This window comes from Vigna umbellata, chromosome 11 (assembly GCF_029865625.1).
Source record: "Vigna umbellata cultivar VRB3 chromosome 11, Vumbellata_1.0, whole genome shotgun sequence".
NCBI classification, from domain to species: domain Eukaryota; kingdom Viridiplantae; phylum Streptophyta; class Magnoliopsida; order Fabales; family Fabaceae; genus Vigna; species Vigna umbellata.
In genome coordinates, this window is record NC_142175.1 from 27628536 (window position 1) to 27644661 (window position 16126).

At 35.0% G+C, this 16126-nt stretch overlaps 2 protein-coding genes across 4 annotated transcripts; one reads left to right on the forward strand and one right to left on the reverse strand.

Moving 5' to 3' along the window:
• Positions 1 to 4649: 4649 nt before the first annotated feature.
• LOC124838287 (phosphatidylinositol 4-kinase gamma 4-like) lies at positions 4650 to 8058 on the forward strand. The gene is made up of 2 exons (XM_047313848.2): positions 4650 to 6683; positions 7496 to 8058. The coding sequence occupies exons 1-2, from the start codon at positions 5280 to 5282 to the stop codon at positions 7871 to 7873; spliced, it is 1782 nt and encodes a 593-aa protein (XP_047169804.1). The 5' UTR covers positions 4650 to 5279; the 3' UTR covers positions 7874 to 8058.
• A 1626-nt stretch (positions 8059 to 9684) lies between these two features.
• Positions 9685 to 15727, reverse strand: LOC124838289 (uncharacterized). 3 transcript variants are annotated; one of them, XR_015782988.1, is made up of 6 exons: positions 12378 to 15727; positions 11580 to 12193; positions 11229 to 11438; positions 10657 to 10874; positions 10276 to 10488; positions 9685 to 9924 (listed from the first exon to the last, which is right to left on the reverse strand). XR_015782988.1 is itself a non-coding variant. In XM_047313849.2 (5 exons), the coding sequence occupies exons 1-5, from the start codon at positions 15538 to 15540 to the stop codon at positions 10452 to 10454; spliced, it is 4242 nt and encodes a 1413-aa protein (XP_047169805.2). In that variant the 5' UTR covers positions 15541 to 15727; the 3' UTR covers positions 9967 to 10451. The 3 variants fall into 3 exon arrangements, 1 of the variants encoding a protein (XP_047169805.2); XR_015782987.1 differs by having other exon boundaries at positions 10266 to 10488; XM_047313849.2 differs by lacking the exon at positions 9685 to 9924 and having other exon boundaries at positions 9967 to 10488.
• Positions 15728 to 16126: the final 399 nt, after the last annotated feature.

Below are 16126 nucleotides of genomic sequence, written 5' to 3' on the forward strand. Positions count from 1 at the left end.
AATAAATATGATATGATCTCGTGTTCTTAGAAGAAAAATCTTTTCTTAGTTCCACAAACATTGAATGGATTTGCCTACAAGGTGTATTATCAGATTTCGTTTGTGTTAAATGCTTTCTGCTTTCAACATTGCATTATCAGATTTTGTTTGTGTTCAATGCTTTATGCTTTCTACTTTCTGCTTTCAATTTCTGCTTTCTGCTTTCAACACAATGCTTTCTTCTTTCACTGTACTGCCTCGGCTCAGGTCCCAACCGAGGCAGGAGAATATGAGATATTGACTCGGCTGACAACCGAGGCAAAAAGAGATAGAGTTTTTACCTCGTGTGGATATGCACCGGTTACAGAACCGGTGTTTATAAGCGTAAGTAACCGAGGCCATATCCCTCGAATGCACTAGTGATTATTAAATGATTGTTAAATTTGTGATGTCTAATATTCTCAATATAATGTATTGGCTTGTTGGCAGAGATGATGGTCTAGATCTGAATAGATGTGAGTTCAAATTATTATTTCGTTAGGGTTTCTAATTCTTGATGTTCTAGTTCTTAGTGATTCTTGGTGATTACGCAAGTGGAGCAACCATGGGGTCGCGGTGGTCGAAGTTGGTAGCTTCGGTCTATTTTTTATGGTTTTTGGTTGGGCTAACAATTTTGGGTTGGGTTGGCAAATTTGGGTTTGACTAACTGATTGGGCCGTAAAGACCCATTGTTGGGCAGTTTTAAAAAGGTTAAAAATAAACCAAGAGAATTGAAAATAAACACAATAAAGTTAAAAGACTTAGAAATAAACTTAATTAAAAAGAGAATTGGAAATAAATTGAACTAAAAAGGAAATTTGAAATTTATTAAAAGTATAATTGGAAATAAAAGTTAGATGATTTAAAAAGAAAAATAATAAAGTTTTAATTATATTTTAAATTAATTATAAATCAAATTAATTAAAATTAAATTTTGGAATTTGAAATTAATTTATTTCCAAAAGGGAAGTAATGAAATTTTAATGATTAATTAAAGTAATAAATGATTTATTATTTTTGGATTGGTATTGAATGATATTTATTTATTTGTTTTATTCATTTATTGTTTGAGTGGAACCGTGAGAGGTTCATTTTCAGTATATAGAGTTTTGAATGAGACTTTAGATAATGATGAATGAATAATGTTAGACAGAGAATGAGAATAGTTGTTGTATTTAAGTATATGTGAACTTTGACTGATGATTGGAATGTGTGAGTGTTGGAGTTGCACCTGAGTGTATGGCTGATGAACATAAGAGTGGGGGATAGGTCCACTTGTTGTACCTAATAAAGCCTGAGACTATCTATCGCTTGAGACTATCGATCATCTGATACGAGATAACGACTCCCTTTAACCCTGTGTGCGAAAAGGGGGTGCTCGGATATTGAGCCTTCTTTGTATGGGGGTGATGGTGTTTGCCTTGTCCTTGTGTGGCAAGAAAAATATCCCTTAGTCAGGATGGCGGGACTACTCGAGCAGACTTGTAAGGGAGGTTACAGGGGACCTATAGGGGAGGCTATAGGTTTGTGAGGTAGGGTACAAAAGTGTGACTGATTCTTTTCACTATGGAGTTATGGTATTGTGAAGGCTCATGGTGTTATTTATGATGAAGGATTCGTGATGGAGTTAGTTCTGATGGAGGTACATGTGATGATGATTTGTGGTGACTGTGTTTGGAAATGATTAGTTAATGAGGATGTTGGTGATGATCATGGTATAAAAATAATTATGTGAGTAAGCACCTTAGACAAATGACTATTATTTTGTGCTTACTTGTCAAGTACATGTTATATAGTTATTGGTTGTTATGGTAGATTACTCATATTTGTTTGTGTTTGTGATTTGTGTATGTCTTGCGATGACCGTATGATCCTTGATTATATGGGAACAAGGGATGTTGTAGAAGCTCTAGAGGCCTGATAGAGATGTGAGAGAGGGGAGCAACTTTGGTTTATTTTAAATTTCTGAGTTATGCATTTAAGAAATAATGTAAGTGGACCGAATTTATTCATTGGTTATTTTAGTAATTTCAGAAGCTTGTAATTGGATTATATTTTTGTTAAAGTTAGGACTTGGTTTTAAATTCCGCGAGATTTAAGTATCCAAAATTTTAATTGGCATCGTTTTCTGCGTTAAGAAGATTTTGAAGCATTTTACTCTAAATACGATTTGCGACACCCTAAACTTGGGCACTACATTTTTTGCATCAAAGCTCGGTTTTCAGAAAACTTTTGGGCTTTGGGAAGTGAGTTCGACTAGCTTTGTTGTGTGATTATGATATTTTGTGTGGTTGGTGGTCTTATATGTTTGTACTATATATAATTAAGGATGTCGAGCCTAACAAGAACACCTATTCTTATCGACGTTACTGTTGGGCTCGTGCAAACTTTTCAGCAGATAGCAAAGGTTCTACATGAACAATAGGTGTAGCTAGCACAACTGATGCAGTAGGTGCAACCGGCTTAGCAAGCACCCAGATATCGGGTGGGCATGAATGATTACTTGCGTCATAATCCTGCTAAATTCAATAGGAAGGCTACGCCGAACGAGGCCAACGATTGGGTTTGTAACAAATGAGAATATTTTTGAAGTGATTGATTATTCTAAGAGACAAAAGTTGGTATTTGCTACTTACATGCTAGCCGGGGAGGCTGAGTACTGGTGGCGAGGTATGCAGTCTGAGATGGATGCTCGCGGGGAGGCCATTAGTTAGGAGCACTTCAGAACAAGATTCCTAGAGAGATACTTTTCGGTCAGTCCTAGGTTGTAGGGAAGGGAGAGTTTATGACCTTGCAATAAGGGAACATGTTTGTGTAGGCCTACAAGGAGCGGTTTGAATATCTGACTAGATTCTATAGTAAAAACGTAAATGAAAAATGAAAGTGTAGAAAGTTTGAAAAAGACTTGTGTCATAACTTGTTGAAGACACTCATCCATTTAAAGATCAAAGAGTTCCTAACGCTAGTGAAAGAGGTTATGACAGAACAAATGGAAAAGAGTCATCTTCTAAACCAATTAACTATAACTTTTTTGGATATACCTGTGTATCTATAATATCTAACTTTACTCAATTGTCTATGTACTAAATTAACAGCATGTAACCGTATATGTGTTGTTTTTTAGTTTTTTTTTCTAAATATATGTGTCTGTACCAGTATAATATGCAAGGAGTGTAATAACTATAATATTTTTGTCAACTTTTAGAAAAAGAAATTAAAAATGGCATGCTATTTCTTGTCAAGAGTTGATAGGGATCTTTCTTCATCATAAATGTCCCAAAAGAAGTTTAAACTTAGTTAATACAAATTAATTGAAGTACTGTATATGCATAGTTCATTACTCAATCCTCTTAAGGTACAGAGTCACAAGGGTTAGATAACAGTACAAACTACATATATATTTAACTCAAATCATGGTTAATAAAGCAGATAATTAGAAGAAAAAAAATATAAATTTGTTGAAAATTTAAACATGTGGAAAAGAATCCATCATTGCCAAAGAACATGTCTACCTTATTTAATGTACATTTAAATATCCTTTGCTTGTAAGACGAAGTTCTTGATATGTCTCCTTATTGCTTTTGATTCGGATGCCTTTCTTTTTTTGTAGTTTATTTATTATTCAAAAATAGGTAAGGAGGTTTTTGGTACTACGACACAACTATTTTTTTTATTAAACTGGCGTAATTTTTTTTTATTATATACGATAATTAAATACTGTTTCCATAAATTTACATCTCTATGTTAAATAATATTTTTTTCTTAATTTTGATAAGCTTACATCGACCTTTAATATATAGATCTTTTAAATACTATATAATCTTTTAATAAAACGGTCATTAAACGAGTGCGTATAACTTTTGAATAATAAAATACCTATTCACATCTAACTTCTTTTGAATAATACCATTCTAAATTAATTTTAAGATAACAGATTAATTAAATGCTTGAACGTATGACAACTTGTTAATTTAATACCGAAAAATATCATCAACTTTGAAAATAAAAGCTTGTATTTTATAGATAATTTTATCCTAAATATTTTATCATAAGATTTATAATAAATAATCTTTTAAAATATTCATTAATTAAATTGAATTTCTGTTGAAGTAAAAATTATATTGACAATGTCTTACGTATTGAAGAATTAGCAATAATAAAAAATAAAATAAAATACAAAATTTCAATATAACTAATTTCTTTTTCGTAACTTTTGAAAGTTTTTTTTTTTAACTAGTCAAAAAATCATTTATCCCTATCTTCAAGGCACTATCTGACCGTTAAGGAGAGGAGCGTGAGTGACATGACAGTGGTAACATGATAAACAGTAAAACATCATTCCTGTCACTGTCATCTGCTCTCACTGCTAACGTTATGAACCTTTTTAGGTTAATATTTTATTGTTGTTTATTGTCCAAAAGTCTGTGCCTGTAGGAGACAAAGCCACTCCATTCTGAATGCAACGGCTTCTCCGAAGATGCATAATCACTATTTGTGTACGAAAGAACAGGGCAAAAAGAAAATTCCAAATAAAAAGGTCACCAATTTATACGTATACGTGTACGGTATAAAGTATAAGTCCTTTGGTTTTGATGTTTTCTTACGCCAAAAGCTGTATACTAGTAGTTCTACACCAGACGTATACGCGTCTTTCTTGTTCTTCAATCCACCTCTCTCTCTCTCTCTCTCTCTCTCCCCCATTTGTGTTTCTCGTGTTTGGTCAGAGTCAACAATAACATAACAACCCTTCCCTACTTTCTCGAGTATTGAATAGAAAACTCTTCCCACTACTCGCATTAAGAAAACCGCCCCAATACTTTATTTCGCATTATTCGTGTCAAAGGTTCAAACTTTCTGCTGCTTCTACTTCTGCTTCCCCAGGGTAAGAATCTGCTCTCTCTCGAGTTTATAGCAATTGATTCTGGCCCTTTTGTAATTGGATCCAAATCCTAGAGCTTTTCTCTGCTGGGTACCCTGATTCTAGGTTTGGGTGGGGAAATGATGGGAAATTAGGGCTTGGGTCTGGAATTTTTCATCATTTCTAACGAAAAATTGTTCATTGTTGTGTGCATACGTTGTTAAAGTTTCACTTTGAGCTTGTTTGGTCATCTGGGTAGGTGATTTGTATGTCATCTCATACCCAGTCAGCTGTAATTGTGTAAATCCTATGGCTGTGTTATTGTAAAAATTGTAGAAACTAGGGTTCAGGCTTAGGTGAAAGCCTCGACCTTTGGTTTTCATTGCCTTAATCAACATTAGAAATGTCGTCTGCTGGTGTCACCATCCTTAGCCCTGTTCCAAGGGAACTGTTACTGTCTTCAAATGGATACCATACTCCACTGCACTTGTCATTGGATCATGAGTTTATTTTCATATTTCTCTCCCATTCTGGATCCTTGACTCCGATGCGTGTCCTTCCATACGATACCATTGAGTCGTTGAAACTCAAAATCAAAAAGGTCGAGGGGCTTCCTTCATTGACAAACAAACAAAAGTTGGTTTGTGATGGACGAGAGCTAGCGCGGAGCAATTCCCTGCTGAAGGACTATGGGGTTACGGAAGGAAATGTTTTGCATTTGGTGATTAGGCTGTCGGATCTCCAGACCATCAGTGTGAGAACCTCTTCTGGGAAAGACTTTACCTTTCAGGTGGAGAAATGCAGGGATGTTGGGTATGTGAAGCAGCAGATTGCAAAAAAGGAGAAGCGCTTTGCTGACCCTGAACAGCAGGAGGTTGTGTGTAACGGGGAGCTGCTTGAGGATCAGAGGGTTATTGATGATATCTGTAGTAAATATAAGGATGCAGTGATTCATCTGTTTGTTAGAGTGAAATATGCTGAAGTTAGGACAGGACAAGATGAGTTGTCGGTCAAGGCAAAGGAGTTGAATGGTACAAAAGATTACGATGCTAGTGAAAATAATTGTAGTAGAGAACGTGATGTTAGTAAAGAAGATGAGGGAAGGGAGGATGGAACCACCGAGCCAATTGTGGCAAGGAAGGCTCTTGATAGAGATCTTTTGGAGCCTGTCATTGTTAATAAGAAAATTGAATTGGCTTCAGAGGTTTGGAATATGATTAACATGACATACGAAGGACTAAACAGTGGAAATTATCCAATCAGATCAGCAGAGGGTACAGGGGGAGCTTACTTTATGCTTGATTCAACTGGGCAAAAGTATGTATCTGTTTTTAAGCCCATTGATGAAGAACCAATGGCTGTGAATAACCCTAGAGGTTTGCCTTTCTCAGTAGATGGTGAAGGCTTAAAGAAGGGTACTAGAGTTGGTCAGGGAGCGTTCAGGGAAGTTGCAGCTTATATTTTGGACCATCCAATAAGGGGTCATCGATCAATATTTGGTGATCAGAAGGGCTTTGCTGGGGTTCCTCCAACTGTTATGGTTAAGTGCTTGCATGAAGGATTTAACCATCCTGGGGAGTTGACTACTAAGCTTGGCTCCTTGCAAATGTTCGTGGAGAATAATGGAAGCTGCGAGGATATGGGTCCCGGGGCTTTTCCAGTGAAGGAAGTGCATAAAATTACTGTTCTGGACATGAGGCTCGCAAATGCAGATAGACATGCCGGGAATATTTTGATCGGCAAAGAGGAGGAAAATGGCCAGGCTGTGTTGATTCCAATTGATCATGGATACTGCTTGCCCACTAGTGTAAGCACCTTATTTTTGTTGTTCAGTTCAGTTGTTCTATCTTATTTTTATCCATCAGTTGTTCTCCTTGAATGCATCTTATGGCGCTTTATAGTGTTCTTGGTGTTAAAGGCTTAAACTTGGGTCTGCTCCTGCTTGTTTTTGGGTGGTATATGTTTTATTTACAGATTGCAGAATTCTGCTGCTCTTGACCCAATATGATATTTAATCATGTTTCATTTATAGTATAACTTACAAAAGGTTTATTGGCTGGGGGTTATTTTGAGAGTACATTGTTTTCTTTTTCTTCCTTTTCTTTTTTAATGAATTGTTCCACTATACATTTTTTTCCTAGCATGTCAGCAAGGATAAGCCTTTTCAGGTGCTATTCTTCTCGCTACTATGTTCATTTCATAAAAAGTTGTTATTTTGAGAAGTGGGAAACATTATTCTCTTGGAGCAATTACCTGTTTTGAAAGATGCATGATTCATGTAGCTGACTCTCCCAAGGCTCTGATATTATACAAGTTTTTGAAAAATGTTATATTATATTCTCTCTTTTTTGTTAGTGATATTTTGTGGAGTCCAGATTCTCTTCTGAGTTTTTGGTGCTGTCCTTTACTGAGCATTAAAAAGACACATTAAAATTCTTTATAATATATTTTAAAACATTAAAATCAGTGTCCATCAGTGTATTTTGAAAGCAAGACAGAGAAATAGCACAGGAAAATCCAACAGAGAATCCAAATTCTATGTTTTTTGCCGATTATCCCTTGAATCTTTGTGTATACTTTTCAAGCCAGTCACTTGATATGTTTTTGGCATTCCAACAGTTTGAAGATTGTACCTTTGAATGGCTTTATTGGCCCCAAGCACGCCAACGATACTCTCCTGAGATCATTGACTATATAAGGTCACTGAATGCCGATGAAGATATTGCCCTTTTGAAGTTTCATGGATGGAATCTGCCAGTTGAATGTGCACGCACCCTTCAAATCTCAACCATGCTTCTGAAGAAAGGAGTGGAGAGAGGAATGACCCCTTTTGGCATTGGAAGCCTTATGTGCAGGGAATCCTTGAACAAGGAGTCTGTGATTGAGGGAATTGTAAAGGCAGCTCTGGATTCTGTTCTTCCTGGCACAAGTGAAGAAACATTTCTTGATGCTGTTTCTGAAATCATGGACCAGCACCTTGATCAGATTCTGTCATAGAAGTTGGTATATAAGTAATGTTCTGTATAATTGTTTTTCAGTACATATCTATAGCTCAAATGGTTGTTTTACATTATTTCAAGTATGACTTCCTAGGTCTTAACTTCTAGTATTTCCAGCATTTCACAAATTCTTTCATTGAAATTTACCTCTTCACTTCTATAAATCCTTTTCCTTTGACTTCATCGCACCTTGCTTCTGCTTGGATAGAGAGTTTTATAATTTATAGAAAATTTAACTGTATTGAATTTTTCATTTTAAATTATTTAAGTTTTAAAATGTTTTATTTTGATAATTTTATTACAATTTGTTAGATTTTAATTTTTTTTTCTTGTTTTAATAGAGTATTTCATTACCATTACATACAAAAATTATTACTCCATTAAATACAAAAATTATACATCTAGAAAAGAATAATCATTACAAACTCCAGTAAAGAAAAATATTTTGTGGATATCTACCAAAAAGCCTTACCAATATTAGTCGAAAAAACTTTGACAAATATTAATCATGAAATAGTTTTGATAATGGATAAATAATTTTAATTATGTGAATTAGAAGATAATTTGAACAAATAATAAATAAATAAATCGAGTGACAAAGCAAAAAATAGTTTCCATATTATAAAATATATCGGTTGATGTTAGCTGAAAAATAGTTTTATTTATGTAATACTGATTTACATTTTTATTAAAAATCAATTATACCAATATCAACTAAAAATAATATTAGTTGATGTTAACATTTGATATTAGCCAAAAGAATATATTACTGTTGACAATTTTTATTTTTCAGGTTAGAAATTATTTAATTTTAAGAAATAATTAAGTTACTCTCATCAATTTTTTAATTTTAAATTCTTTATCTAAGTAATATTTATTATTTTGAAATATTTCAATTTTTTATATATATAAATAAATTATCTTCTTAAAATTTCCATCTAAAGTGATTATTAATTAATATTATACTCAAGTGTGGAAATCAAAGAGAAGAAATTATATGAACCTAGTGATATTATTACATTTTTCTTAATAATGCCAATTTTGCATACATCATCCAGGACTATATAAAATTGTGATGATTCATATTATATAATAATTTTTTGAAAGTGAGAGGTGTTAAAGTACAGGTCTGGATCAAAAGAAATGAAATTATTTTCGACACTTATATCATTGAAATCCAAAACTCTCAAAAGCATATTGCAAAGATTTGCTTGAACAATTTTTCAGTAAGAACTTTAAAGAGAAAAAGTAAAAACAAAAAAGAATTTTTTTCAAGAGTTAACATTAACTTATGAATAAATTAAAAAAGAATTTAAAAGTTCATGGTAAAGAACTTTATAAATTAATTTTAACTTTTAAAGATTTCTATTTTACGTGGAAGTTCTTGTAGAGAAGTTTTTCAACCATAGCTCAGGTATTCCAACATCTACAAAGCTTTAATAGCCATGCAGAATGATCAATACCATTTTTGTGAAGAAATACTGTGAAAGCATTAATTTATGAAGGAGTGTTCTATAGGTATTGAAGTGGAATCGTGGCAGTGACAATGCAACAGATTAAAATATCAGAAAATTGCCTCCTCCCATCAAATTTGACTTTCTCTTTCAGGAAAGATGAGATTTTGGAGAAACCAATTCTTCAAAGTTTGTAAACTGTCTTTAGAACTTACATTGAATAGTTTTTAATCCAAATTTGTGTGGTAAACAAGTAACCTTATTTGAAATAGTGAATATTAGTTAAGATGTTCTAGAAAAATTTGTTTAAAAACTTAATATTTTCCCATTAATTTGAATTAATTAGGACATAAAGTTGTATGCACAAACTACATTCATTCTAGCTTTCAAATCAGGAATATAGAACTACACCAAAAGAGAAGAGGCACGAGCATCGATGCCATTTTAAAAATAAATACTAATTACAATTAGAAAAATATAAATAGGCTTTTGACAGAAAACATAGCTGGCAAAGTTGACAGAGTTATTCAACTTTGACGAAATTATTTCACAGTAATCAGCATTTTTGCTTTTAAAAAGGATCCGCAGCCACCACCTGAACATTGAAAAAGCTTTATTATAAACAATAAATAGTACATGCATGAAAAATAATGTAGAAGACATTTATAAGGTCGTGCTATCAAAATCCAACATACATATATGAAGAATTATTGACTTTAAATGGTGAACAGAGTGATAAACTTTCTACACTTGCATGCCTATAAAACTATATAGTAAAAAAGGTTTTTTTTTTCAATACCAAAATAAATCAAAATCCTCACTTCTTACTTTTTCTACAAGTGGAGCTCTAAGTTGGTAGCTATATGTTACTCAATATATACAAATCAATTTGCTTAGGAAAAACAACACAAAAACTGGAATTTTGAAGTAGGATACCACATCTTACTGATGATGTGTTCTCTCCATCCCCTCGTGAGAAGGAAAGTCTGGTCAAAAGTATTTGCACTGGAAGCAAGAAAAATCCCTTATTGTGTGAAAGGTTTTTCTGGGTTTGTGTCAATGTTTAGGTGGAGGACTTTTCACTGTCTTCAACTGGTCTCATTGTTGAAAGTTTCAGAGCCATCACCCCTTTCTGGATTTCTTCAACTTCCGCTTTAACCTTTAAGATACAAATGAAATCAATAAATATAATATACACAATCATGAAAAAAATTTAATATGATTTCTATGTTTTGTATTCATAACTGAGATGTCAAAGTTCATAATGATATCTAACATGATCTTATTTGAAACTTTTATGCCATATATTCCATATCACTAACATTACCTCTTGATGGAGCGGTCATTAAAACCAAAAACTCCTTTCATTAATGTGTTTATGTCCACAGACCGCTCTTTCATCATCATATCATGATACATTTTGCTGCCAATCTCTGTAATCAGTTCATCCACTTCTTCTAGTGGTTGGTCTATATTGAGCTGAAGTTCACCTTTTTTGATGACGGTAACACCAAACCCATTTGCTTTAGCCTCTCGAAAAGCATCCTATGAAATGCAATACAAGTTCAGATAACATCAAAGTATTTTACACCCTTAAAGACAACATCAACAAAGCCTTGTTCCACACGGTGAGATTTGCTCTATGGATCGTACGACATCATTAAGTTTTGTTAAAAACCAAAGCTTTTGGAATAAGAAAACCTCCCAGCACAAAACCCCCCTCACCCCCACATGAAGAGATCTAAAGGTATCTCTGTCAAAACACTACAGTGATTTTTCGAACAGTGTTATCAATGTAATACGTGGAAGGCTAATATTCTGCCATAAAAACACGTCTATGGTGGCGTATGGGGCCTCCATTTAACGATTTATATAACATTGGTGAGAGCACACATATACCTTAGGAGGTCGTGCAACAACGAAGGCATGACCATTTCCCAGCATTTCCAAGTGAGCCTGAATTATGTAACAAAGGTTTTTGCAGTCATTGGGGTCTTGGAAAGCAATCACATGATGTGGCTTAGGTTCCAATTCAAGATCTCCAGCCATCTCCAATGAATAAAGTCCTACTTTCTGCTCTCCCTCCTCAACTGTGTACAACTCGATGCACTGACAGAAAATAATCAAATGAATTCAGCATCAATGGGCAGAAAAACAGAGCAAATATACAGCTGATATGTCATCGTGATTTCATGTGTGCTAGTGAACAACTGGAAACTGGAAAACCAAGAACAAGATGTATACACGTACCAGTATGTGTGGAAGATCTAACCACCATAAGTAATCTTCCTCTTCATCGTCTGCATATTCACGATATTTGCTAACCACTGCTTGCGGGCCAAACAACTCCATCTCTCTCTTAACCTTGTTGAGTTTCTTTTCTATGAAACTCTTATTCCTATCGGGGAGTTTGTCCATTAGTTCAGCTGCTTCCTTTATTTCTTTTTCAGTGATCCAGCGATCCAAATCCTTCCCCATATCCTTCATTATGGACTTTACTTCTGGGTCTGTCTCATCATTGTAACAGTCTAAAAATCCTTGGGACCATTTCTTCGTGTGCTGCCAATATTCCTTCCCTGATTTTTTGCCAGCTTTAACAGAACCATCACTTCCCTCAATAATAGTCCTTGGATTTTTCAACTTCTTGGTAGGCGCTGTAGGGCCATCAAACTTTTCCTGTGAAGAGGAATCAGACGATGTTATAGCAAAGCCACTCACATCCTTCTTCACTGGATTCATATTTCTGCTGAAACCTGTCTTTCTTTCATCAAGGAATTCATTAAGAAACTCGGGAATTTTCTCTACAGCAGGCCCTTTCCAGTGTGGTATGATTTTCTCCAGCGGGTCATATATGCTAATGCCATCTAGAGGAATTAAAGACAACTATTAGCATCGTGTTTAAATTTATTTAGAAGAAAATGGCAGTTAATATATTTGGGGAAGTTCCAGGAACATATTCATCCAAAAATGAAGTAGCTAAAATCATTTCATGAAATCAAAAGTTGATCAAATTATCTATATCATTTAATTTCAGAAACAGGTAATTACCTGCTCCGTAATTGAGATTTTCAATGTTGGAATGGAGCCATTCATGTACGTGAGAAAGCTTTATATTCTCTTTCTCCACCTTTTTCTCAAGACCTCTGAAAAATGTGTCCTTATCTTCATCACTCATCAAATAAAATGGGTCCCTTCCAGACAACTCATTCTCGCGGACTCGAAAGACAATATCCCTAAGATGATCATCTTGCATCCAGTCAAGTTCTCCATCATCTCCAACACCTCTAAGTGATTCCATCTCAGTGGGCATATCTAGAGGTTGATCGACTCTCTCTTTTGCAGCCATGTAGTTATTTCTAAATCCAACTCTAATTTGGTTCACTATGGGCTCAACTTCATGGAAGTTTTTCTCAAGCCAGTTTTCAGTCTTTCCAGACACCTTTGTCTCTGTACTAATGTCATTAACTTCATCATCTAAAGTGGTACCTGAATTAAGATGGTTTCTTATTTCAGGTTCAACACCAGAAACTTTGAGGTAGTCATCCTCTGTTGTGCCTAATTCCTTATTCTTCTGATCAGGAACTTCAATAGGATTTGTGGCAGGCTTAGAATCTGATAATCCATTTAAAGTACCACTCTCTGGCATTAAAGGTAGCCTTGTCTCTGTACTGACGCTGTTGATTTCATGGTCTAAAGTGGTGTCATACTTTTGAAGGTTTCCTACACCAGGTTCAACGCCAGAGTCTTTGAAGTAGTCATCCTTCATTGGGCTAAACTCCTTATTCTTTGGATTAGAATCTTCAATAGGTTTTGTGAAAGGCTTAGAATCTGATAATCCATTTAAACCATCACTAATGATTTGCTCAACTTCGAGGAGGTTTTTCTCTGGCCAATTTTCTGATTTCCCATTTGTTGTACCAGTGCCATTAACTCCACTATCAAAAGTGGTCACAGACTTTTGATGGATTCCTGCGCCAGGTTCAACCCCAGAATCATTGTAGTCATTCTTTCTTGGGATTAGTTCCTTATCCTTCAAAGTAGAATCCTCATGATCATTTATTACAGGCTTAGAATCCAATGTTCCATTCAATGTGTCACTTCTTGATTCAGTTGTGTTCCTCTTCAAGTTCTGGCTCTTCTGGTCCGTAAAATTACTAACAATTGAAGACTTAGAATCCAATGTTCCATGATCATTTATAACAGGCTTAGAATCCAATGTTCTATTCAGTGTGTCCCTTCTTGATCCAGTTCTGTTCATCTTTGAATTCTGGCTCTTCTGGTCCGTAAAATCGCTAACACTTGAAGACTTAGAATCCAATGTTCCATGATCATCTATAGCACGCTTAGAATCCAATGTTCCATTCAATGTGTCACTTCTTGATCTAGCGATGTTCATCTTCAAGTTCTGGCTCTTCTGGTCCATAAAATCACTAACACTTGAAGACTTAGAATCCAATGTTCCATTCAATGTTTCACTTCTTGATTCTGTTGTGTTCATCTTCAAGTTCTGGCTCTTCTGGTCCTTAAAATCAACAACACTTGAAGACTTCAAATCAGTAATACTTTCTTTCACGGGATTAAGTTTAGATGCTGTGCCAGCACCAGGATTTTGTTTGTCATGTTTTGATGAAAGATAATCCCTGGCTTCCTTAACAGACCGTATGATCCTGCGTTTCTTCTTCACAAAATTTTCATTTGTCATAGATGAGCCATTAATACGAGTATCTAAGGGATTGTCATTTTCTTTATCCTTCAGGTGCACATTATTTTCAGAAAATTCTATTTCCTGTTTCTTGATTTCCTTATCACCAGAAACTATGACATCCGAAACATGTACATTGCCTTCATCTGCAGGAACTACCTCATGCAGGACTGAATTATCAATGTTCTCTGGGACATCAATAGGAGTTGATTGCAGAATGACATTACTATCTGTCGTTTCCCTCACAACTTCAATTTGATTATCACTTAAGCTGTCATCTCGTTCCCTCTTCCTTTTTATGAATTCATTATCATCAGATGATTTCCTAATCACCGAGTCATCCATTTCCAAATCCTTGTTAACTACAACATTGTCTCTTCCCTCAATTTTCCGTGCCTGCCTAGCCATTTCTTTTATTTCTTGAACTTTATAATCCATCTCCATGGATATAGCTTTTATTTTATCAGACGAATCACCTACTACCAGTTTATCAGAAGATCCCTTAGCTTTCAAAATATTATTCCTTAGTTGTTCCTTATCTAACTGAGGCATTTTTATGTCCACCACCGGTGTCTCCGAAGGTTCAACAATAACTTCAACAGCACCCTTCACCAACTTTTCCTTCTCCTTTCTCGCCTTCATCTTCCTCCTCATCATTTCCTTCTCCAGTGCTGTACACTCCACCTCCTTATCTCCTTCACCAAAAGCAAATAACTTCTTCACCACCCACATAACAACCAACACATATAACACATACCTCCCGACCCTGGAAAGCCTAGGAAGTAATTGAGGCTTCGCAACAAAACCTCGGACAGCCTTAACAAAACCACCTTCCTCCTTACCATGAACCACAAACTTAGTCACAGAACTATTCCTTGCAATCACATTGTTTCCACTCTCCATCTCCCTTGCCATGTTCTTAGCATTCAAAATTTTACTTCTTACTTCAGGGAAGTCCCCAATCACATCCCTCCTAACCTTGCTTCTTTTCAAAATCTCTTCTTCATCAACAGACACCCTCTTGACACCTCCAAGGGAATCTTCATAGACAGTGAACACAGGACCAGACCCTACACCCCAATACTCAATATCTCTCTTGTACTGGTCAACCCAACTATCCAACTTATTCCACAAAACAGATTCACCCAAAAGCTTGGACTTTGATTTTTCAGCTTCAACCACAGAATCCCCCTGAACCCCTACACCACTCTCTTTAAAGCCATTACCAGAAACAGAAAGAGGGTCGTTGGGAATCTGATTAGGGATTACCTTGTGATCACGGAGGAGCTTCTTCCTCAGGGAGTTGCGGCGCTTGGTGGGGCGGCCGGAATGCGCCCAAGTTTGAAATTTTACGGCGGTAGAGCGTGACAGATAGACTGAGAATGGGGTTCTGCGAAATGGGGATGTGGGTTTGTTATAGTTTGGTGGGAATTTGAGCTTTAAGGCTTTGGGTTGGCAGAAAGAGGGGATTGAAAAGTTAGAGAGGTTTGAAATTTTGAGAATGTCCATCGATGAAAAACAAGGTTACAAAGAAAGAAGTGACGAGGTCATGGTTTAGTTGAATGAAGCTTTCTGCTGAACTGTATGGAAAGTGAGAAATAAAAACCTGAATTTCAGTGAAATCTGTTTAACTGAGATTGCAGATAAACCCCCAAACCCCAAGCAAGACGATAACGCCTTGCACAGACCAAGCACGTCGTCGTTTTTGTTGTTCAAACTGGTCGCAAATAAATTACATATACTTTAAAAAAAATTAAAGATCTAAATAAAAAAATTGTAACCTCAAAAATAATTTTTTTAATCCGATATTTTTATGCAGATTAATTGATGCAAAAAATAGTAAATTTAGTATTTTTCTTTAAAATCCAATATATTTTCTTAAAGTTATTAATAACTAAATCATTTTTAGAAATATGAATATCAAACTCATTAATATTTTTTGCAAAAAATTATAAGTAAAGTGTTTTTTCTCTCTCGATATTTCATCAATTGCTCCAAAATCCATCTTTAACTACTTTTGAAATCACATGCTAAAATTACATATTTTGTTATGTGATAATTAGTACTAAACGCATTCAATAAATATGTTAAATGA

Coding starts and splice junctions, on each gene's coding strand:
- LOC124838289 (XM_047313849.2), bottom strand. CDS start 15,540: ATGGACATTCTCAAAATTTCAAACCTCTCTAACTTTTCAATCCCCTCT. Junction 12,194..12,377: donor AAATCTCAATTACGGAGCAG/GTAATTACCTGT, acceptor TAATTCCTCTAG/ATGGCATTAGCATATATGAC. Junction 11,439..11,579: donor TAGATCTTCCACACATACTG/GTACGTGTATAC, acceptor ATTTTCTGTCAG/TGCATCGAGTTGTACACAGT.
- LOC124838287 (XM_047313848.2), top strand. CDS start 5,280: ATGTCGTCTGCTGGTGTCACCATCCTTAGCCCTGTTCCAAGGGAACTG. Junction 6,684..7,495: donor GATACTGCTTGCCCACTAGT/GTAAGCACCTTA, acceptor GCATTCCAACAG/TTTGAAGATTGTACCTTTGA.